The sequence below is a fragment of the Oreochromis niloticus genome, linkage group LG3, assembly GCF_001858045.2.
Source record: "Oreochromis niloticus isolate F11D_XX linkage group LG3, O_niloticus_UMD_NMBU, whole genome shotgun sequence".
NCBI classification, from domain to species: Eukaryota; Metazoa; Chordata; class Actinopteri; order Cichliformes; family Cichlidae; genus Oreochromis; species Oreochromis niloticus.
In genome coordinates this window covers 64340947-64366044 of record NC_031967.2, presented here as the reverse complement: position 1 = coordinate 64366044, position 25098 = coordinate 64340947, and the positions used below count along the sequence as shown (strand labels likewise).

Below are 25098 nucleotides of genomic sequence, written 5' to 3'. Positions count from 1 at the left end.
CTCCTGTAGTCTGAGTGTAGCCAGACTACAGGAGAGAACTGGTTCCAGTGTCTGGCAGCCTCGCCTCTGTCAGTGCGCCCCAGGGCGGCTGTGGCTACAATGTAGCTGCCATCACCGGTGTGTGAATGTGTGTGTGAATAGGTGGATGACTGGATGTGTAAAGCGCTTTGGGGTCCTTAGGGACTAGTAAAGTGCTATACAAGTACAGGCCATTTATCATTGTTTGCAGCACAACCTCACATGTCTGAATTTACAGTGATTTTTTGATTTTGACATATTGATCTAAAATCAGACAAAAAACATAAAATCTGTCTAGAAAAAAGTTATGTTTTTTACAGTAACAACCACAAACATGTTTAACGAATCATTTTCATAACTTGAAATGCAAATATTGTCACATGCAACAGAGTGGACTCAGGCGCAGACTTAAATCCACAGTTCAATGCAGGTCTTTATTTACACAAACACCAGGTGTGATATATATACATGTGGGGGAAATCCGGGGTTCCAAGGGTCCAAAAGGGAGGTCGGAGAAAGGGAATGGTTCTCTCGCGCTCGTGCTCCAGCTCACGGTTCCACACAGCAACTCAGTCACGTCCCAAACGGCAGATTACAAAGGTCCGGGGAAACTGTTTACAGGAGAGGGTAGTTACAACGAGGGAACAGACTCACAAAGAACACATTCATGAAAGCTTGAGTCTTAACACTAACGTGTCTCGCACAATCACCCAGCGCTGAGAGAATCTGAGCCCCGGCCTTAAATGGCAAAGAAACACAACAGCAGAGTTATTGGAGACAGGTGCGTGGGCCAAAAGCAGAAGCCCACAGTGAGCCTGCCCAGGCAGAATGATGAGTGGGAGAGAGCAGCTAAACAATAAACATATGTAGCCTTTGGGGCCGGATGGGTAGACACAGGGACCAAGACAAATATAAACTTTAAGTTTTAAAAACCTATGCACAAGTTTTTCAAAGTTAAATGCAGCCATTTACCTAAAAATAAAGCCAAGGCGTTTTTTTATAATCTTTTCAAACTATTTACTGAACAATCAGCTGTTCTGCATCAAATAAGATGTCACACAAATTATTTGTGCCACTCCAGGTCTGACAGCAACTGCAGCGTGTATCTTACTTCGTGCTTCAAACGTGTCAGTCGCACTACTTGGTTGCGCGAATCAGGCAGAAAAGCGTTTTTGCGACGCAAATCTGCTTCTGAAGTTTCACGCTACCCCCAGTCGCGTGAAACTTCAGAAGCAGATTTCTATTGACTTTACATGCAAACCTGAAGCTCTGGTCGCGTCTATTGCTTTCTGTGTGAACGCGCCGTCACTCCTCCTGTTTTCCACCTGGAGACAGTGTTTACACTGTAATCTGCCTTTGGTGGCTTTGTGGCAGAAACTGTGACATTCAGCAGTCGCCTCAATGTTCTGACACACAACACAAAACTATCCACTACACTACACACTAACTACACTTTAACTACACACTCCAAACATGCTAAACATCACAAATCAGCAAAGTCCTTCTAGAAGCAGAAGAATTCTGCCAAGATGGCAGAAACTGTATATTTCGGGCTGTACAGAGAGACATATCTGTGTTGAGGATCCACCAACATCTACCCTCACACAAAGTGGAGCATGTACCATCTGGCCAGCTTTCTGTCTCCTTATGCATGCCGCAGCCTTGGCCTCTCCAACGAATTTCAGGTCCACCATTTCCATCACGATGTGCTCTTGAAGAAATACCTCTTTCACAGTTTCTCTACAGTAATCTAGTGAGCAAATGTGCTCACATAAACTGAAGCCTAGTCCGCTCCGCTGAGCCAGCAACTGGTATTGCTGAGATTCCCCCAGCTCACATCTGACATTGTGAGATCTCCCCCATGTTTTCCTCTGACACACACATACTGCAGATGACAGGCCAGACAAACATCGATCGGTTTGAATGCCTCCTCATCATGTGAGCCTTGAAGTTTTTTGTAAGAAGACTAAGGCCACAGTGAGGGCGTTTCATTTTCATGGACCTTCCATAAGTCGCAGTTTCATTTAGCACAGAGGGCAGAACCAATGAATGTTCTACTGAAGATTCAGAAAATAGTTTACATACTAGAGACAAGACATCAGAAGGGAGACGGGGCTCCTCTTAGAGTTCAGTGGGGAGCAGTCCTGATAGGCATAACTTGGCATTGAAGAATGCTGACAAGACAACAAATGCATTTTCATATCCCCACGCAGTATGATTGTCATGTTACAGAGAGGGCAGTGAAAGTGTCCTGTCGTCCTACACGGCAGCTGGCATATCATTTTGTGTGTAAGAGAGAAAAAAAAACAGATGTAATTTAAAAGTAGGTTTATAGAATGCAATCAGTTTATCTAACAATCGGATTGTACATATTAACAAAAATATCCAAGCCATGCTCAATAATGAAAGCAAAATGGTGTGGATCACAAGAGCTGTCAAGAAATGTGGTGAACTGGAAATAAAAATATATTTAATAAAAACACATTTGTTTTTCTCTTGCTGATGAATGCACTGAATTGTATGTGAATAGCAACTTCGAGTCAACAAAGAGCAGAAGTGCTGAAAAGAAGCGCATATTTATAACTATAAGTACATTTAATACCAACATAACTTTGAAAGGCAAATCATTTTTAATGTGTCCATTTATATGCTCCTCAATCTTTGCCCTGACAGTAGGGCTGAGAGTGGGGCCCAGAGGGCAGTGAAACAGCCAACACGTCATGCATTCCTGCAATTCTGGCTTAGTGGCAGAATTCCAATTTGATATGTGCATCTAAACCAGAGAGAAAAACAGATAAACACCATATACACATTTAAGTTCAGGTTTTAGCAGAAATAAGACGTTACAGTTAGCATGTAAGGGTTTGGGAGAAAATTCATTACAAAAACAGAATTTACAAGACACATTTATTTGTGACTTACATATCTATTGACATATAACAGACAATTTAACAAAGACAAACTAAAATCTGGGCAATAAAAAGGCAGTAGAGAATATTATTATTTATAAATATATAAATCTCTTTGTGACAAACTTTACAATGTTGATGCAGGTGGAATGAAAGACATGAATAAAGGGGACAAATGTAATGACCCTGGTTTTAAAATGTAAGGAGCACAAAGTACAGATACTCAAGCTAAAATGTATGAAGTAGAAGGTAGGCACAAAAAATACAGCAGGAAATGCAAAATGTGGTTTTGATACTATTTGTTGTATCAAAACCACGTGTTTCCAGCTACTGTGGAGATCACAATATGGCGCTCCACAGTAGCTGCAGCCAGACCCTTCTTGCTCTGAAGGACCATCAACATCTGTAGTTATTTCCCTCTGTGTGTATATGAAGCAGCTGTGAGTAGTCCAGCTTTTTCATGTCTTGTATTTTGAATGAAACTCTCTGTCAGATGTGTCCACTTCATGCTTTCTGTGAGCTGTTGCAGCTCACTAACTGTCTTTGTATTTCACATGGAGGCTAGCATCCACATGCTAGCTGGAGCTAGTCTGGTTGTTTCAATGTGTTCTGCTTTTATTATTTACATGTACTGGATCAGTTTGTCATAGTAGTAACTAAATTACCCAAATTTTGCAGCCTTCAGGCGTTTAATAAAAATTAAAACTTTTTTTTTTAAAGATGTACTTTTCAACACAATGCTGTTTCCAATTTGTTTAAGTATTCTAGCTTAGACAGGGGTGAGATTCCACCCTGGTGTCACTCCTCTGTTCAACTGCTTGTTAGTGCAAATTTGTTCCACATATAAATGTTCACATCTCTCACATACAGACACACTTCAGCAAGTCTCTGCAAACACATTTTATTGTCTGCAATTACAAACACACAGATTACAGTTTTGGTCAGTTTGTCATTTAAGAAAAAGGTCAATGTTAATGTTAATACTACTTAGAGTCACATTATGAATAAACTAAAAAACAAAAGCACATTAACAAAAGTCAAATAGCAGCTTACAGACACTGTGTGAACACTGAGTCTTCAAGTTGTGTTGTTGCTGTGGGAGCACCAGTGAAGATGACCAGGAACCAACCAATCAGTGCGACACATTTATAAAGTTAAGCAGACAAAACAAATGAATAAAAATAATTAATATTAATACATGTGCAACTATTTTAGCAATTAAAATAAAATAAATTAGTAATACTTTCCAGTCAGAGGTGTGAATATATTTTATAAATGTGTAATTTGATGAGATCAAATGTGACTACAATACGATCAAAGTCAAAACTGTTCAAGAGTTCCCTTCATTTTTTTCAAGGGTAAATGGAGAAAAGTCAAGTTGTTTTTGCTGACAGAACTTTCAGAGTTTGTTTTAATTTATTTTTAAACAACGTCTTATTTCAATATTTGCAAATTTTTTTTAAAATATGAACTCCAGAGGTGTGTGCTACAAAGCTTTGACTGCCTTGAGTTTGAAATCTGTTTCGTAAGCATGTCTCTTAACAGTTGCCATTTTAGGGTCCTCATACACACAATACGGTAATATTATGTTGAAGCACAGCACGTATCACTCCGCGAGGCTCCTGATACAGTAGCTGTAATGCTCTGACAATCCATCAAGCGGTGCGGCTTCATAGTTTACGAAAGTCGTACTAAAACATTTTTTGACAGATTTTTGAGCCCCGTGTAGCACATAAAATCAGTTGGAGGTCAGTAAACACAACCAGAATTCATACATAAGGCACACTGTTGATTTTTGAGAAAATTAAAGGATTTTAAGTGTGCCTTATATTCTGAAAAATACGGTACAGAGCTGGAATATAAAGACTGCTTTCAAAGATGAAACTCGTCCACTGAGATGAGCTGTCAGCAAAAACAGAAGCAGCCATTAAAGATTAAAATGAAATAAACCTACAGTACTGTGGGCCTGCTGTCTGTGCTCAGATCATCTGTTTCTGCAGGATTTTAAACACTGACAACACCCAGAACTCTGAACAGCAGCAGCAGAATCAACGCTGGAAAAACTCTGAGACATTTAAACCTGCTGCACTTAAACAGGAGGCTGGTTTGTTTCCTCACTCTGTTGTTGTTTATATTTTCTGTAGATCAAAAAACCAACAAAGGCAACAACGAGAAGCACAACGAAACTTTCAGTGCAACAGATCCATCCTCCTCCTTCTCTTTGTCTTCCTTTCCTCCATCTTTGTCGTCTTCATTCTTCTCTTGTCCTCCTGTCTGACCTGCAGGTGAGAAACAGGTGTGAGGTGTCAGCTGTCAGGTAGGTGATGAGTGAAGAACAGAACAGAATCCATTTCCTCTTCAAACTGCTGTCAGACATTATCTACTGCACTCTGATCACATCACTCAGACCAGCTGCTTTCTACAAAGTCTCATCAACAACATCTTTAGAAACAAACATCAACAACCAGGAAGCAGCTTCACCTCTGATCACACACACACTCAACTCTACTCACTCACCTGGAGGATCAACATGAAGGTAGGTGGTGTTGATGAGCTTCAAATGCTCTGTTCCTATCTGGACAACACGACACTTGTATGTTCCAGTGTCATTAATCATCACATCCTTCAGAATCAAAGACACGTCTCCATCCTTCATCTGTCTGTCCTGCAGATCCACCCGGTTCTTAAAAGATGGATGCTGGCTGTTTGAATGAAACCCCTCATCCTTGTAAACAAACACATATTCATCTCCCAGGTCAGCTCTGCTCCACTCTACAACTATGAAGTTGTTGTTTGGAGCTCGACATGTCAGAGTGACGTCCTGTCCAGACTCAGCTGTGATGTTTTTCTGGTCTGAAAGAGGAAACAACACAGAGCAGAGAGGTTAAAGGTCAAAGTACAACTGTTCACTTCTACAGCAGCCAATCAGAAACACACAATAAAAGATTGTCTTCTGTTATTAGATGATGATCTTTGATTGTGTCTCTTCTTGTGTCAGCTGCTCCCTTCAGGCGTCACCACAGCGAGTCTTCTCCTCCTCCTCACCTGATCCCGAGCATCTTCATCAGGGCTGATTTGTGACAGAAGGACAGCAGCAAGAGTGAAAGGGAAGGTTTAAAGATGGCAGTGAGCTGCTGTGATGTTTGCTTTGGAGACTCTGACACAAAGACAGGAGGCCGAGCTGAACATGTTCAGATTTTCATTGAGAGCAGAAAGGACGAGATTATGAACGAGTTGATCAGAGGGAAGCTCAGGCTGAGAGGTTTGGAGACAAAGTTCATGAGAAAGACTGAGATGGATGAAAAACATCATCTGAAACCATTTTGTGAACAAATAAAAACAAATCTTTAGTTTTAGAATCTGTTAGTTTGATCAAATGTTGTTGATGGACGAGTTCATTGAGACTCTGGATGTCTGTCAGACTGAGTCACTGCTTTTATTGGAACAGCTGTACTGATGCTCCTAAATCTGGCCTCTGACACAAACCTCCAAACAGTAAGAATGAAAAAAGAATAAAACCATTAAAAACTCTTCAAGCAAGAAATAATCAAACCTGAAAAAGAAGAAAATCATCTGGAAACTAAACTGAACTAAACACAAAAAGTCCAAATGGAATAAAAACTAATGAGAAAATCCAAAACTACAATAACTCTGTTGCACAAACAACAACATGTGCTGATAATAAGTGAACATAATGTGTGAGAGAAAGCAGCCTCTCATTATAAGACACTGTGAGTCTCTGCATGCTGCCTTTATGGAGCTACAGCTGTTTGTATACACTGAACAAAAAGCTTTGTAGCTGTATACTGACTCCTGACACTACAACACATCACACTGACACACACATTACACTTCTTTGTGTCTGTGCTGCAAACTGCACCAACACACACAGACTCCACCCAGCTTTGTGTCGATCGCAACACTGAATGAATCAGAAACTAATTGTTAGAGAAATATTATCAGCATGTAAACCAGACTGAGACTCTTTATCTCAGAAATAAACTCAGTTTAGTTTCTAACAGTTAAATCTGACCTGCAGAGACGAACAGGACAAACATCAGCGTGGAGCAGAGTGACGCAGTTACAGCAGACATGTCCGTGTTCTCTGTTTCTGCTGATCTGACTCTTAGTTTGTTCTAAATGTCTGAGTCTGTTGGTGTTTTCACTCAATAACTGAACCTGAGTTTAAACCTGAACACATCAGATTAAATTTAAGGTTTAAATAAAGTTAAAGCTGCGGTTCAAACTCTTCCGTGTCTTTGAGGACGTGACGTTAGAGTGACGTTTGGTAGGTTGGACTGAGGATGAGCAGAAATAAGTGCGTCACAACAAACGAGGAAAAGTGGAAAAGTTTGAGTGTTCAGTTGTTGAACGATCTCCACAGAACAAAATCAGAAGCTCTCATGTGTTTGTGTTTCAGTCGTTTTCTGAACTGTTTTAATCACACTAACTCTAAACAGATGTGCTGAGACATCTGGAATTTTCATCATCAAACCTGAACCAGTTCAGACTGCAGTGAGTCTCTCTGTGTCTTGTGTGTTTGCCACATGCACAGGTCTAATGTCTAATGTTAACATATTTATCAGGAACTCTCTGACTAACATTAATAATCTAAAGCAGAAGGTTTCAGATCACTGACCTGCATCAAGACTTCATGAGGATCCTCAGTGTCTGCTGCTCATCACGGTGGAACAATAAAATAAAAATGTTCTTTTCTCTTGAATCAGTCCCAAAGCAGAAAGTAGCAGAACAGGACCCGACTGATCCAACTGTGACTCTGTTACTGAGAAGAGAAAAACCTTCTTCAGACTGTTGATGTAGTCAGAGGGGAAGAGCTCTGTAATTTCACTCAGATTCCTAAACAGGAGGAGGGGATTGTGGTGGATTTTTGTGTGATATGTGTAAGACTATGTAACTACATACACTATATATCTATGTGCACTGAACATATATATTTTAACTTTCATGTAGAGTCTTAAGCACAAGACATTTTGCTTCACTGAGGTTTATTAAGGTTTTACAGTAACAGGGCAGTTAATGGTGCTGAGAGTTCTCCTGCATAATTTACTCTCCAGCTAACTAAGCTTCCCTAATACTCAACGTCTTTCATGCAGCACAACCAAAACAGTAACATTGTAACAGAACACACACACACACACACACACACACACACACACATTGAAGTGTTTTAAGAACCTATGTAGTTATAAGATTATATATTGTGAAAATTTAATAATTAGGATTAATGTGTGACCTTTGACCTTTGGCTGTGACCTATTGTCAGAAGGCAAAGCAAAGGGTTAACCTAAGGGTGTCCCTTTGGGCAGGGCCCTCAGCCAGAGCCCTGCCCGTTACCCTGGCCTGTACCTGACCCCTGCAGCTGTGTTTGGGGGTGTGGGAAAGTTACTCAGCAGGAGCGGGGATACTGGTCCCTGTATATTAGGGGACCAGAGGACACCCCAGCACTTTCCCCTCTGCTGTTGCTCTCTGTCCGTCTCTGTGCTGCTCTGCTGTCTGTGCTTAAGGCTGTACACCTTTTGCTTTACTTGCTTTCTGCTATGTAACTCTCTTGCTAAATGTCTGTATGTATTTTTCCTGCTGTTCATATGATTCAGTGTATTAAACTCTGGGCGATCGTGGCTCAAGAGTTGGGAGTTCACCTTGTAATCGGAAGATTGCCGGTTCGATCCCCGGCTTGGACAGTCTCGGTCGTTGTGTCCTTGGGCCCGGTGGCGCCAGTGTCCGGCAGCCTCGCCTCTGTCAGTGCGCCCCAGGGTGGCTGTGGCTACAACGTAGCTTGCCATCACCAGTGTGTGAATGGGTGGATGACTGGATATGTAAAGCGCTTTGGGGTCCTTAGGGACTGGTAATGTGCTATATAAATACAGTCCATTTACCATTTTTAAACTCTGTTCCAAGAATTCTACTCTTTTACAGAGCATCTTTTTGAGTGTCTTGATTTTAATTGGATCTAAAAAGGTGAAGACCGACAGAACATCGTGGACTTGAAGAATTAACAGGAGGCAAAAGGCAGTGGAACTGAACCATTAAGACTGACGACACCAGCAGCAGCATGTAAGAAAAGCAAGTGATGCAACATGTTCTGTGAATTACAGGCTGGGCAGTTGAACAGTGGGATAAAGAACTATGGAAAAGCGCTGGGCATTGAGTTTCATATTCACCATGCTTGAAGTAATTTTGAAAGAGAAGACTGAAAAGATCAATGGAGAAGAAAAACAGAGCAAATAAAAATAAGACTGACTGACGACTCCAGAAGCAGAATGAGGAAACCCCGTGATAAAACATGCAGGGGGAAACTGGAGGCTGGTAAAGAACAGTGTCACATGACTGGGGGGCACTGAGTCGAAGGCACTGAATGTGATATTTTGCCGGGCTGGAACCTAACGTAAAAGAAGAATACTGAAAGATCAAAACAGAGAAGAAACAGACTGTGTTTGTTGGAGCTTTGAAGGCCAAACAAGGACACTGTGAAAAAGGGACAAGGACCAGTGGGAGGTGAGCCAGGACAAGTTCGAGTGCGAGTATACAGGATATGATTGAATTGAAATTGAAGCCTGAAGTCATGATGATTTAGGGATGTCCACCACATCACAACAAAGAGGTAAACAATAGAAAAGGTAAAAATAATGAAAGAAAATAACTGACAACTATATTAATGAATAGAAAACACACATGCACAAATTGTTACATGTGAAATTATTTTTGGAGAGAAGCAGAAGTGAGATAGTTTGAATCCAGAACTCAGAGAAAAGATGCATGAAGTAAACCTGATTATAACGTAAGATACAATGAAGAAACAGCTTACACTTAGTGTACATTAACATGAATACATAAAAATGCAATGAAGAACACAATGAAGGACATGAAACGAAGGAAACAGCTTACACTGAATTAACATGACCCCATAACGCAAGGAAGAGCATGCTTACATACAAGACATAATTGGTATTTCTGACCAGAGAGAGAGAAATGGGTCGTTTAAGCACTGATGATAATAATGAAAATGTCTCAGTTTGTTATTTTCAGGGGCAAGCAGACCTGGATCAATTTTCCAAATGCAGCGGTCGGAAGGAAGTTATAGGTTAACATGACTGGACATGTTAAGGCACGTTTCTGGTTGAATTGTTTACAGCCATGTGTTCCTGAACGTGACGAGCAAGCTCTGACTCGTGGCTGAAGACAAGGAATGCTGTTACTTAAGGTGGGAAATGAAAATTTGGGTTAGCAAATTTGGGAAAGACAAAACTGACTGTTTAAGTGGAGAATTGTAAAGGAGTCTGAAACACTGGAATACAAAGAAATACAACATGACACACACAAACAGAAAACGCACTAACCTTACAAAGACAAGCTCATGAGGATTAATGCATCAACACTGATCAAACTTGGCTAAGAGCACAAACACATGCAATTAAATCAGCCTGCTAATTTCATGAGTGTTAAAATGGTGTGAATGTTGAAGAAAATACACTTGAGTTTGAAGCTGAGGAATAACTCAAAAGAAGCTGTATGACAAGGGAGTGGGTTATGGAAAAGAAAAGTGATTAAAGTAGTTTTAAAAGAGTGAGTTAGGAGTGCTCTTGTACTGAGTGATCAAAACCAGTGATTATTATAGAAAGAAAATGAAAATAATTCAATAATGTGTTAAGGTTTAAACAAGCATTTCTCTTGTCACGGCAACTTGTTGAGATATGACTCAGTATGCAAATTAGCTGAAATGACTGGTGACGAAGACGCTTCCTGTGTGTCCGTGTGGTTCAGGCCTTAAAGAAAGGAAGCAACGTAGACTGTTCAGAGGTGCAGATTTGGACAAGAAATTTATAATTTCGTGATGACACATTGTTATAACGTGTTTATATCTTAGGCTGAATCTAAGTAGGGTGAAGTGCTTAAGGGGGACCATTGTTGTGTGGAAACTGTGCAGCTTTTGACGAGGTTTTCGGTGTATTGAATGGGTGAAATTTAAGATGTTGTAGAGATGGGTTGATTTTGTCAGTTAGGTTTGGGTTGTTTTGCATTTTAATAGAGGGAGTTTTATTAGACATGGACATGTCTAAGGGGGCCCATTAGTTTTGTAACAGTGCACTTAGAAAAAACCTGTCAGGTGATTTTGTTTTGTGTTTTGATGAGCTAATAATCAGCTCTCTTTTTCTCATTTTTGTTCTGAAGCAGGCCTGAAAGACAGTGAACTAACAGCGCTGACAAATTTCTTGGGGGAACAAACATAAGGTGGGCTTTCCAGATTATAATTGGCTGAGGAGGAGACCTGATTGGTTGTGAGTCTCTGTCTAAAAGGATTGTAGCGATTCAATCCAGTCAAAACCATAAAGAACTATTTTCTTAAAAAGAAAAAACAAAATAAAACAAATGAATGAGCTCAATTTGCTATTGTGGAGCATCTGATTATTTGCGCAGGAGGCTCCACTATCAGCAAAATATCTTGTGTGAATGCATGGGAGTGAATGTGTGTGACTGGACCAAGGTGGGAATGAATAAATGTGGACAAATAAGTTACCATGTCAGCAAGAGAAATGGGATGCTTTGTTTCGCTTTTGTCATAAGCAGGACGAGTGGAAGACTTAATTCTGGGGATGCTGACTTTTGAGTTGCTTTGAGTGAATTTCTGTTCTAGTGACTGGGGTTAGATTATGGTATTACATTATAGAATGCTAAGTGCTAAAGGGGAAACATTTTTTGATATAACTCATGTTACCGTTAACTGAAGTAACATATGATTGATGACTGTTCTGTTTTAAGTTTTATTTTTTGTTATAACACAGATTGGATCATAAGGGGGAGAGTTGGTTATGAAATGTAAAGTACAGGTTTTGTTTCCAGGAAGTTCCAAGGATCCAGATTTTGAATGGAGCAAGGAGTTTGAGAAGATTTGACATAATGATTAAATTGATTTTATTCCTTAAACACAGGTTTTCAGGGCCGGAGCAAAATACCTGAGAGGAGGATTGCTGAGGTGTTTGGAGAGATGATATGACTAACCTTTTTTCCCCCTAATTTCTTAAGCCCGGGTGACGCATTTTGAGTTTTATTTGGACACACATGTGAAGTCCAAATAAAAAGGGGGGATTGAAATGGGTTTTAGGATGATCTTAATAATATTTTGGGGTTTGTTGATAATTTAGATATGGTAGCACTGAGGCAGAAATTGTTATTTTTAAAGAAAGGATTAAAATGAACTGAATCCTGTTTAGAAGATAAAATGCTGGTGTTCATAGGAAGCTGTACACCAAAATTAAAGGGAATTGCAGGACACTTTGAATAAAAGACATGCTTTGGGGAGAAAAGCATATTTCCCCAATTACTACAAGAAAATGTTTGATTTCATTTTGATTTTTAGAATAAGTTGTTATAATGTAGGCTTTAAAAAACTGTTACAGCCCTAGCAGGGCCTCCTCCTGAAGGTGCCTGTGTGGGCGTGTCCCACCACCTCTTCTGCCTGAAGTGCCACCTTTCCCTTTTACACAGCTGACTCACATCAGTAATTTAAAGTATTTAAGCCCAGGGAAAGGTGAGCTCTGGGCCAGAGTGCCATGTGAGCGGTGTACAGCTAGTGAGCTGTGTGTGTTTGTGGTGGTTGTAGCTAGTGAGCTGCTCTCTTTTTGGCTTACGTTTTACTTTATTGACCAACGCCTGAGTTTTGTTTGTTTTCTTAAATGGTGATAGCGGCTTGTCCGTCTCTTTTAGTTGAGCTACTTTAATAAAACTATTTAATTTAACCCTTTTGCCTCCTTGACTCCTTTTTCTGACCCGGACACTTTTTGTTACTTCCCTCTCACCACCTAGACCCCTCAGGGGAACGTAACAAAACAGATATTAAATAGATTTATTTCTAGGGTAAAGGAGAGCTTGTTATGAGAATGTTAAAAGTGCCGCTGACCCAAATCAATAGCATTTAAGATTATATACATATAAATGATTTCCATAAACACACAGGATAGTATTGATTCCAGGCCAAAGGCCTGAAATTCCTTTAGCTTCTATCTGAATTTGAGTTGGCCCAGTAACAAGTGACAGAAAAGAGGACCTGAATTTTGCTTGTAACTAAACTGTGTGACATGTAAAATATTGAGATAACACATGCAGCTCTACATGAGTCTTAGCATATAAAATGCAGTTACAGAATAACATATGTTTGTTGAAGTGACCAAGGTTTCTTGCTTTAAACCAGGACCAAAGGGGGAAAAGCTTATATATTTTGGTTAAGTCTGATAAAGTATAATTAGAATGTACCATTACATTAAGAGGAGCAAAATGAAAAATGCTATACCAAAACAGGTTATGACACAGGAATGTGAGTTTTAAAATGAAGTCAGTGTGAACATGCTTACACTTAGTTGATTAAAATGGTTGTTTTTTTGGATCCCTTAGTATAATAAGTGTTTATGATGATTTTTCTTGTGAAAGGTGACTTTAGATCAGAGTGGAGGCACTTGCAGCAGCGACAGTTTTGTGTACAGGGTGTTGATGATCAGATAAGGGGAGCAGCAGGAAACATATGCAGAGCCGTGAAAGCAGCGCTGTAAGACTGTTAAAATGCTGTGGACTGAGATGAGTGATGTTTAAGACTATATATGAACAAAAGTCAGACAGTCAGAAGACAATTAGGTTCATGCTTTTGAATAAAGAGAAAATTGACGAACATAAGTCAGGGAAGAGCATAGTAGGGAGAAGGTGTTTTTTATCCCTTACACGAGAAGATAAAGAGAGGGACCCATAAAAGGACAGATCACTGGAGATTCACAAGTGTAAGGGGTCGCTCACCGGGTGTGAGTGAGTTCAGGGGTGAGGGAGGAGTGCTGATTGAGCTCTGCTCGCACTCCAATTCTCTCCGGCCTCGGACCAACTTTAGGCTCACTGATACTTTGGTGTGATTAACCTCAAGCATGAGTGTTCTCAAGGGGGAGCTGGTGTTTTATTGCTGGACCAGTTAGATGACATGAGGTTGTTGTCTGATCTGCTAAGTCAGAGGACGGCGAGAGAGGGTCAGAGAGATGACACAAGTGCAGTGTGGTGACCCTCTAAAGAGAGTCACCAGGAGAGGGAGTGTAGAGTATACGGATATTTTGTTGCTATTATTTGCTGCTATTTTTATAATCATCATTACCATTCCATTAATAACACTATGGATATTGCATTCAGATGTTCAAACATACTGGTATCATATTAGCCTTTATTACAGGTCCAGTAAGAACCACTTTAAACTGTTGAGTTGAATCTATAATCCTAAAGGCTTTTGAATGTTTTTATACTCTTGTGAAAGACTGAGTTGCAGGCTGACAGGAAACGCCATGCTTTGCAAAAGTGAAACCGAAAGCGGAGTCTGAGTGGGTGAGTATTGTGAGTATTTTGAGCAGGTTATGAACAATCAGGTTATTCTTTAGCATCTTTTATGTATCTATATCTTTTGATTAAGCTTTTAGTAGAGGTTCTTGATTAAAACATGTATTTGATATATTACACATATAGTTTCAGTTGTGTAAGTCTTAGCTGAAGAGGTGAGAGGTGAAAATGAGTGCAAGCAGAGGCTGACACACACATACGCACACATCTTAGATAGACTTATTTATAGGTGAAAGTTTAATCATGTTTTGCTTGTGGCTGCAAAATTGTGCGTGCATATGTGACAGTTTGTGCAGAACGTGTGCCTGATGTTCCAGAAGATAAGCGCGGGCAGGACGTGGAGATGAAGACAATGTTCTTTTAAACTATGTTAAAAGTCATTGTGGTTTTGATTTGACGTATGCATGTATTGTGTTTATCTGACACAAGAGGGGGCGTTAAACCCTGATACTATAAAACTATTCTTGTGTAGTTGCTGGGCGGAGATCTGATGCTGTCTGCGTACAGTGTTACATCTCCCCACGCTGCGTGTCTTTATTAAAAATCATCGTTTGACTCCACCCTGCCAGACAAGTGTTGTTATTTGGATTTCCTGTATATCTCTCCTTAACTTCTGAATCTTAACAATCTCCACATCCCTCTCCTGTTTTTACCAGAGCACAGATCAGAGTTTTTTCTCTTTAACTAAAACCTTTTACAGGACATCGCTCAGCTGCTCTTTGATTCTGCAGCCTTTCCTACTTTAGAAACATGAGCTCTCTCTGGGACACATTTTGAGACTTTCCCCCTGTCCTGTCCAACAGTGTAGCAATCAGGATTGTCTGAACAGATTTACTTTCACACGTGGAGCATTACAGCATTCACTGTAATGCTCCACGTGATGGTCATTTTATTAGAACTTTATCAGGATTTTTTTTATTTTATTACAGAAGAAGCAGGATAGAGAGAAAATGCAGAGAATCAACTTCAACACAGCAGAGAAACGACAGCAACAACCAACATGTGCATAACTAAGAGTAAAGAAGAAATGATGACTGTAATAATAATACATAATACTAATAATAATAACCATCAACGCACCGGCAGGAGCCACTGGCACAGAGTGTGATGGGAACAGAAAGGCCCACACACCTGTGGGGGCTGCCTGAAATGTTCTAAGGCAGGTGGAGTCTAAGACCCCACCTGACACATAAACATAGACAAACAGACACACACAGACTCAAACACACATTCCCTCCCTCATGCACACATATACAAATACTCAGCACTCGCCCAACATGGAGACAAACAGAACTGAATACTGTAAACACACTCACACTCCCCAAACATAATCTACCAGGCACCAGCACCCCCAGAGGGGTAAAATGCCCCCAGACCCAGGAGATGGTCCCCTTTACTCTGGGCTGGAGACAAGACGTTTGCTCCAGACCCACAGAGGAAGAGAATCAAAGACCCCGACTGGACGACCAGCTCTTCCTCCCAGCCTCCAGATGGTGAACAGAGAAGTTTCAAGACATTTTCTACAAATGAGGCTCACAAAGCAGCACAGCTGAGGGTTTGCACCATGAGGAATTGGGTTATGATCATAATTATTAAAATGGCTTAAAATTTATAAGCTACACAAAAACCACCACATTTTATCTTAAGGCCAAAAGCTGAAGATCAACTGTAAGCCACTACTGATGTTGAATAATGGTGTGTGTGTGTGTGTGTGTGTGTGTGTGTGTGTGTGTGTGTCTGTGTGTGTGTGTGTGTGTGTGTGTGTGTGTCTGTGTGTGTGTGTGTCTGTGTGTGTGTGTGTGTGTCTGTGTCTGTGTCTGTGTGTGTGTGTGTCTGTGTCTGTGTGTGTGTGTGTGTGTGTGTGTGTGTGTGTGTGTGTGTGTGTCTGTGTGTGTGTGTGTGTGTGTGTGTGTGTCTGTGTCTGTGTCTGTGTGTGTCTGTGTGTGTCTGTGTGTGTGTGTGTCTGTGTCTGTGTGTGTCTGTGTCTGTGTCTGTGTGTGTGTGTGTCTGTGTGTGTGTGTGTGTGTGTGTGTCTGTGTCTGTGTCTGTGTGTGTGTGTGTCTGTGTGTGTCTGTGTCTGTGTCTGTGTGTGTCTGTGTCTGTGTCTGTGTCTGTGTGTGTGTGTGTCTGTGTGTGTCTGTGTCTGTGTCTGTGTCTGTGTGTGTGTGTGTCTGTGTGTGTCTGTGTCTGTGTCTGTGTGTGTGTGTGTCTGTGTGTGTGTGTGTCTGTGTGTGTGTGTGTCTGTGTCTGTGTGTGTGTGTGTCTGTGTGTGTCTGTGTGTGTGTGTGTGTCTGTGTCTGTGTGTGTGTGTGTCTGTGTCTGTGTGTGTGTGTGTCTGTGTGTGTGTGTGTCTGTGTGTGTGTGTGTGTGTGTGTGTGTGTGTGTGTGTGTGTGTGTGTGTGTCTGTGTGTGTGTGTGTGTCTGTGTGTGTGTGTGTGTGTGTGTCTGTGTGTCTGTGTGTGTGTGTGTGTGTGTGTGTGTGTGTGTGTGTCTGTGTGTGTGTGTGTCTGTGTCTGTGTGTGTGTGTGTGTGTGTGTCTGTGTGTGTCTGTGTGTGTGTCTGTGTGTGTGTGTGTGTGTGTGTGTGTGTGTCTGTGTCTGTGTCTGTGTGTGTGTGTGTCTGTGTGTGTGTGTCTGTGTGTGTGTGTGTGTGTGTGTGTGTGTGTGTGTGTGTGTGCATAGTTAGAAGCAGGAGCAGTCATTTTGGAGATGGAAAGCCGTACAGCACACTGGAGGCTGTGGAAATGACCGAGTGCACTCTGACTGTGAAGATGGCTCCTCGTCCTCCTCTGAGGAAGGATCAGAGGTGGAAACAGACCAGCTGGAGTCCAACTCTGACTCATCTGAAGGTGAGAGAGGAGATGGTTGAAGCAGTGACAGGATGGACTTCTCCATCTCCATATTTAGGTCTCTCACTACGACTGCAACACTCTGCTACGTTCCAGCAGTCTCAGGTTCCTGTGTGACAAACCTGCACTGGAAACGTTTAGAGAGGAACAGAGGAACTGCAGGCTTATGTTGTGCATTGTTTACAGGCCAAAGAATGAATCAGTTAGAACTTGCAGAGTGACGCTGCAAACCCCTCCCATCATCAAATGTAAGGGCAGTGTGACGTTTGCATGGACAGAACAAGAAGAGCTGCAGCACCATGTGTGAAGCTGACATGTAAAGACCACAGTGTGTCCATTTGCAGCCTCTGCTCCACGTCAGCTGGAGTCTCTCTTCTTTAAAGGGTTAAAATCCAGAATCTATAATTAATACTGGATATTTATATTTCAGGCTGAAGTGGTTTGAAAACACTGAGTCATTTAAAGGAAAAAAAAATATTACTAAATAATTTAAGTATTTTTACAGCCATTTGTGGGGAGGTGGCATTTTTTTGTTAGTATGAGTTTTTGGAACAAATCTGACACTGTAGAAATAATGACGACAGCCTTTAAGGTAAAAGAGGATTTTCATCTAAGTTTTAATATGTTGATTATTTCCTTTGACATCTGAGATAATGAGCTGTTATCTTTGGTCACCAGTGAACAAACAGAATTTCATTCACAACTGTTTTTCCTTCAAGCAGCAGATTTTCCTTTGTGATTAAATCTCTGACATTTGTGTTTGTCAAACAGGTAAAAATCCTACATGAAGGTTTCCAGGTGAAACTAACTCTAAGAAGATGTTCAGACATAAACTGTGTCAGGATGTTCTTAGTCAACACTGAGCTTCCATCCACCCACAGAGACAAACAGCACACACAGGAAGTTCCAGCAGAGTGATCCACATGTTTCCACATCCGCATCTGCAGCTCTGACTCTTAGACTGTTGTGAAGTATCCAAGGATGTTTCCTCTTAACAAACAGAGCGCCCTGGTTTGAGTTTGGGGGAGTTTGAGACAGCACTGCCACCATGAGGTCAAACTGAAGCACTGAATGTGATAATTCTCACCCAGCAAGCTGCTCATAGTTTGCTGACTCGAGCTAGTTCCTGTTTTACTTTGAAAGTTTATTTTCCTCACGTGTCTTTGGCCATTTTACTTCCTGTATATTCCACATATTTAATTTCCTGGAGGAAGGAGGAAGTGATATTGCAACAGGTTCACTGCAGAGTTAAAGAAGAGGAGCAAGGAGAGTGAGATGAAGAGATAACGGCACTCCTCTGTCTGTCTGTGAGGAGTAACGGAGAAGCGGGAGCAGCTTCATTTCTCCTGCTCCTCCGTGTGTCACCTTCATTTACTGTCTGACAGCTCGGACACACGTGTAGGAGGATAAACGAGGGTCGAAGAAGCTGGAAAATAAACACAGTTCATGTAACAGTGTTTAAATAATGATAATTGGAAGTGTCCATGGAACTGGTGTCAGATATGGAGGAGATGTATGTAGTAAGAAGGCCTCTAACAAGTGAAAAGAGGGATTTCTGTGATCTCACACTCCTGTTTAATCATTTCTTGTAGTCTGTGCCAAAAGCATTTTGTTTGTTTTTAATAATCTGTCATAAGTACAATAAACCAGCAACATTTACCCCAAATATGACATCTGAGATGTTTCAGCATGGAACAGACAGGAAGTCTCTGCCACTTTGCTCCTGTTGTAAAATGTTTAAAGCAGGGATTTCAGAAGAAGGTGAACAGCTCTATGAAAGACAGAAAGAATATCCATGTGAAAACGCCTCCAGTGTAACTGTAATGAGGGGAAAGAGAAAGAAGAGGGAGGTCCTTTTCCAACAGGTGGAGACCAGCTAAAAATAAAAGGGGGTGGTTGCTAAGGAGACCAAAACGTAAGTGCAGCAAATAATTTAATTACAAAAATAATACAAATTAAAATCAAGCCTCATCTATTATATACATGTACGACAGTCTTGAAACAGATGCTGTAGCACCAACCATCACAGAAATCCCTCTTTTCACTTGTCAGAAGTCTTCTTACTGGTTACAGCTTCTTCATATCTGACACCAGTTCCACTTCCAGAGCCTTGAAATCCGTCTGGCTTCTCCATCCTGTTGCTCTGCTGAAGCTCTCTTGTCTTAAGCTGTGTCCCAAAACCTTCGCATCCTTCGGAGGACCCGGCCTTCGTGGTCTACGTGGGCCGGGTCCTTCAAAGACCGAGGCTGTGAAACGGGACGGTCTAGCCTTTAGATCTGCATCGCCGCGGTCTCGGTGGAGTTTAATAAACTCGGCCGTCTGCTCCTTGCTATCTAAAATATAACAGGACACTGATGTAAATTCTCAACCGTCTCACACTTCTGTTTAATCAGTTTTCTGTTTGATGTTTATTCAGCTGTGTGAAAACCAAGGAGGAACCCACCCGGGGGATTAATAAAGTTTTATTTTATCTAATCTAATCTAATAACTTTAATTTCAGCCAAACCGATTTACTCACGAACAAATAAAACACTGAAAAAAGACAAACAATCACATTTTTGTCCACTGCAGTGACCACTATGTGTGAAAGGCTTAAAGGACTGATTAAGGAGCTTGGAAAGAAAAGCGTCTGGACTTCTTGAGTTGCTTGAAGACGTTTCACCTCTCATCTGAGAAGCTTCTTCAGTTCTAAGGGTCAGTGGTAGAGAGTCCCAGATTTAAACCTAGTGGGAGTTTCCCCCCCAATGGGGGACAAAGGACCCCCTGATGATCCTCTACCTAATCACATGAGCCAAGGTGTGAAAGCGGGTGTGGGTCCCAATCAGCAAGCGTTTCGTTCTTTTACTAATGTGTGTAACGTTTTATGCTTTGTTTTATTGCTTTAGTGGAGGTGCGGCTGCTTGTTGAGGGGCTAATCACGTGAGGTGGAATCCCCTCCCCGATGCATGCGAGTGTACACACCGGGCATAGGTAGGTTGCACCATAGAGTTCAGTGTGAGTGACGGTGAGGTCTGCAGTGGAATTACACAGGTGAGTAATTGGTGGCACCCTTGGACACTCCTCCCTGTCTCCACTATTTTGTTTAGTTATTCTTTTATCATGCTGTGATGGTTTTAGGGTAGCATCGTGGTAGGGAGTCCGGTCATTTTAATCATCGGTTGTTAATAAAGTGTTTTAATTAACTATGTTGCCGTCTCAACCCTGCTACCTTAGGTACCTTTCTGATTTTGCAATTCTATGCTTTTAGTAGTTCTTCTTAATAAATTTTGATTTGTAAAATTCATCTGTCTCACCTCTGCTGTTAATAACGAGTCTGTGGGCTTTGGTTGCCAGTGTAACACTTACTTTGGCTAGAGAAATCTTTCCTGGGGTGTAACTCCCTCCCCCAGGTGGCATTGTCAACATCTTAGTTACCGTCCCTGGTTACCCGTCATTCGCGCCACCACATATTCTAACGTTCTCATTCATGTCAAAGTTTCTTGAACAGAAATTAGATCTATAGATGACGTCTTGTGAATTCCACCTTTGCTCCAGCTCTGCACTGTGTTCATGTTTGAAATCAGCCGTTATGGCTCATTTAACGTCTGCTTGATCAGATCACAGACTTTGAGGATTGTTGACAGATGTCTATGTGGTTTGTGTGGAACAAATTATCAGCCATTTATTTACCTTTATTTATTTTGAAGGTTTTGTCTAAAGTCAGTTCTTGTCTACAACAACAAGGTTTAGAAAAAGTCTCCAAAAACTCTGAACAACCAAAGATGAGAGGAACACACAAAGTAAAAGGTCAGAGGAAAGCAGAACATGTTCTCATATTTGTTCAGGTTTGCTTAATGAAGTTTAGACAATAATGATCAGACTGATGATCTGACAGTTTCCTTCTGGTCCCTCCTCTGAGGTCAGAGCCTGAAGATGTTTCAATCAGACACTCTGAAGCTCTTTGAGTGTGGAGAGAGTAAAACATGTGACATCAATGTCTCAAAGTCACAATAATAAGAAGAACGTTTCATCTTTATCAAAGTCCCATCACATGTTACAAAGTGCTGTCCCACTGCTGTGTGCACCATATGAACATGTGACACCATCTCAGTGTTTAAGTGTTAGCGTGAACTCCTCATCCTCTCCTTCAGTCTGAACCAGGAAGTGATGTCAGCACAGATCAGAGTTTTTCCTCTTTGACTGAATGTTGTAGGTGAAACTTTTAGAGGACACCAGTCAGCTGCTCTGTGATTCTACAGCCTGTGATTCCAGTTTTTACAGATTCAAGAAGATCTGAGGCCGACTCAATGATCTGCTGTGAGAACACACTCACATGTGACAGAAACCCTCAGAGACACAAAGTAACATTTTAGTGTTTTGTAATAAAGTAACACACTGACACTGATCACAGCTTCACTTTCTCTGGAAGCAGCTTTGAGCAGCAATCAGCAGGATTCTGGTGAACAGCTGTTCAGGTTTAGGACGGAGCTCAGACGATCCTGGTCACACTGAGCTGTGACTGTTTGCTCATCTGGACTCTTTGTGTTGTTGTTTGATAGCATCACTGTGTCATATATCATGTACTTAATCTGCATTATACTTTTCTACATAGATCATAACTAGTTTCTGTAGTTGTGCTCTTGCACTGATTGGTGTGTGTGTGTGTGTGTGTGTGTGTGTGTGTGTGTGTGTGTGTGTGTGTGTGTACTTGTGAAGCAGCCCTGCATCAATGCATATAACTGATGTGCACATGTCCAACAGAAGAAGGTTGTCATCGTCTGTCCTGTTCCTTATTCTGTCATTATTGCTCCCAGAAATGTGTTATTATTTCAAACATGTGAAGCTGAACTCTGACACATGACATCAAACAGCTCAGCAGCCAGTCACACATTCAAATGTAATGCAGCTCTTTGAGTGTTTGAACCTGCTGTTGTGTTGCTTTTGTGTGCTGTGTCACTGATGGCTGCTGCCATGACAACAAACACTTTCATGTTGTCTGTCTGTGTGTTAGCAGTGTAGCCTAGCTCAGCTAAGCTTTTGACCTTTGATGTTAGGGCCAAAGCTCAAAGTTGTAGCTTGAATAATAATGTAAAGAAAACATATGGAGTAATAAATACAAAGGTCAAAGGTCAGGGTCACGTGAATGAGGACAAAGCTTTAATTTCCATCTCCAAACTTTAAAGTAATATATTAGTCATTGGAGGTCATGAACACTTTCTGTGTTTGAGCTTTTTAAAATATTATTTTTTCAGTGACACATTATATGACTTCACACTGACACAAAGATTTATATACTGCACTAGATTTACATAGTAACACTGCTGACATCAGCACATGATCTATAAAACCTGATGATGTCATCAAGGCTGACATCAGCATGTCACAAACACATCATAAAACATCAGTTTTAGTAGAGTTTCTTGTTCTCTCCTGTAGTCTGAGTGTAGCCATGATAACAGTGAGACAGCACTGCCACCATGAGGTCAAACTGGAGCATTGCAGGCAATAATTCTCAGCCTGAACACTGTTGGAACATCAGTCCTCCGCACACTTTGGACTCATTTGTTATTCTCAATGTTTCTAGTTTCATTTTCAATCTATTATTTTCTTCTCTCTCTGGTGAGTCTTTGGTCCCTTAATGTTTATGTGCCTCCCTGCCTGGGTTTGCATCTTGTCTCTATTTGATTACTTCTTGTTTTATTTTGAAAGAATCTGATCTCATTTGACACTTTACTTCCAGATTTCTACCTTCCTGCAGTGACCCTGAAGTATCTGCAGCTATAATAAGAGCTGACTGACTCTCTAAACACCTTGATTACCTCATTTCAGATACACTGAAGTCTGACCTGCGTCTGAGTGTCTTGGACTTACATGGAAGACCAAAATCCAGACTTTGTTCTGAGCAGGTTTTACGTGTTTTTTTTTCTTTACTGTAAAAATTACAACATTCAGAGCCCTAAAAACACAAAGCTGCCTTTAACAACAATTTCTGTATTTTATACTTTTAGCCACAGTGTTCAGTAAAATGTGTGTTTAAAGAGTCCACCAAAGAACAGAAGACATTTTCCCTTCATGACTGTGAATAAACTAATGTCAAATAAATCATCTACATGGGCAAACATGGTAGAAGTCAATGAAGTGACTTTCAGCAACTGTTAAAGAACACTGCTCACCTGTCCTTGCCCCACATTTACCTCCTTGTTTATGTAATTTAATAAAACACAACTGCAACATTTCCTTTTTATTTAAATAAAAACAAAAGAAGGAAAGAAACAGTTTATTCCCTGTACACAAAGTCGTTATATGGTTTTATTTTTCCTGACAGATAACAAAATATATCATTTAAAAACAGTTTAATAATAGATAAAATTAATCATATAAAACTAAAAAAAATGAGCAAATATCCATTTTAACTACCACAGAATTGTTTTTATTTTTAAATAAAAATTAAACAATTAATAAAACTGAAATGTTCACCATGTCAGTGGCTGCTGGTTGGTTTTGAGCTGACTGAGGAAACAAAGAGCTAAAAGTCTTCAGTCTCAAAAACAAACATCCTGCACTGAAGCTTCTCTGTGTGATTTAAACACACTGAATGATGCTCGGCCTGTTTTTAGCTTGAGGTTGTGGTTTAGTCTTTATTCTTTGTTTTCTTCAGCAAAGAGAGGTGTGTGTCAGTTAGCCACAACCAAATTAGAACAAGTCAAATTCTCCATCAGACGCATTTTTGAAACCCACAGAAACACAGGAGGAAACATCTGAGACTAAAAGTTTATTAATCCTGCAGAGAAACTGCTGTGGGAACAAAGGCAACAGACATCAAGTCAATGAAGTGACTTCCAGTAAGTAGTTCTGGGTGATCAGAGTCTAATTCAGGGATAAAACAACATAAAAATCTCCAAAAGTTGATTCTGTTCATCTGGACGTAGCGTTTTGTGGGAGAAACGTTTCGTCACTCATCCAAGTGACTTCTTCAGTCTCAGCTGACTGCAGGTTTCCCCAATGTTATAAACAGTACATTTGCATAATGACTGAAACCAGCCCACTGAAGGAACAATGGGCTGTGAGGTCAGTTCCTTAATCATAATTATGAAAATTCTCATGACCATTGACCAAAACCCACTGATCAATGGCCATGAGTACCATTCACAGAGAGTTGGGAAATGGCTGCAATCACAGTCTCTTCCTGTCCTCCTGCTCTGTGCAGTTTGAAATGGTTTTAGTGGTTTTAGATGTGGTTAGCTTAGCTTAGCATGATGTCTGTAAACAGGGTGAGCAGCTAGTTTGTCTCTGTCCACAGTCACAGATAAAGAGCAGCTGTACCTGGGCCTCCTTGTTCTGATGGTTGTTTGTCCATAACTAACGTGTTCAGCTCTCACTGCTGAGTAGATCACAGCTGAATCAGCCTGAACACATGAAAATTATTGCAGGTACAACTGCAACAGTACTGTGATATCAATACACTTTATTATTTTGTTTTATGTGACCTTTTGAAGATATAAATTGTTGCCTTTTTATAAACTGCAGTATCGTTTCTTTCCTTTTTCCCATCCTAACACCTCTGCTGTGAAACTCAGAGTGACCACAAAGAACTGTGGAGTTTCTGAGAGGCACACTGACAGTCTTCAGCACAGAGCTCAAAGCAAACATGTTCTCACAGCATGAAGACGATTATTAATCAAACCAGAACACACTGCAGTGAGAAGCTCATCAGCTTCACACTAACATGAGTCTGTGCTCTGTGGCTGTGTATCTAGCATGGTGGGCAAAGGACAGTCTTGATTTCGGTCTTGATCTTTGCATTCTGATTGGTCAAACTCCAGTTGTTCCCTCCACCCCCAAACCCACATTACCCCCCTACCCTCCTTCAGCTACAAGTGTGAGTTTTGCAATACATTCCTCAAGAAGTGTTACAAATGTCGAAGCACACAAAGTGAATTTATTACATCAGAGGGCGTTTGAGCA

The 25098-nt window shown here is 40.8% G+C and overlaps 1 protein-coding gene and 1 long non-coding RNA gene across 2 annotated transcripts; both read right to left on the bottom strand.

Moving 5' to 3' along the window:
- Window positions 1-433: 433 nt before the first annotated feature.
- On the bottom strand, window positions 434-24910 carry LOC112846373 (uncharacterized). The gene is made up of 2 exons (XR_003219311.1): window positions 24457-24910; window positions 434-629 (listed from the first exon to the last, which is right to left on the bottom strand). It is a non-coding gene; the product is annotated as an uncharacterized LOC112846373 (long non-coding RNA).
- On the bottom strand, window positions 4559-7222 carry LOC112846317 (programmed cell death 1 ligand 1). Its single transcript, XM_025905832.1, has 3 exons — window positions 6961-7222; window positions 5445-5780; window positions 4559-5206 (listed from the first exon to the last, which is right to left on the bottom strand). Exons 1-3 carry the CDS (start codon window positions 7019-7021, stop codon window positions 5073-5075), a joined length of 531 nt encoding a protein of 176 aa, XP_025761617.1. The 5' UTR covers window positions 7022-7222; the 3' UTR covers window positions 4559-5072.
- Window positions 24911-25098: the final 188 nt, after the last annotated feature.

What these genes read in the sequence shown, in the direction of transcription:
- LOC112846317 (XM_025905832.1), bottom strand. Translation starts at nt 7,021, where the DNA reads ATGTCTGCTGTAACTGCGTCACTCTGCTCCACGCTGATGTTTGTCCTG. An exon ending in TGTCCTGTTCGTCTCTGCAG is followed by an intron (nt 5,781 to 6,960) that starts GTCAGATTTAAC and finishes TTCCTCTTTCAG; the next exon opens with ACCAGAAAAACATCACAGCT. An exon ending in CCTTCATGTTGATCCTCCAG is followed by an intron (nt 5,207 to 5,444) that starts GTGAGTGAGTAG and finishes TCTCACCTGCAG; the next exon opens with GTCAGACAGGAGGACAAGAG.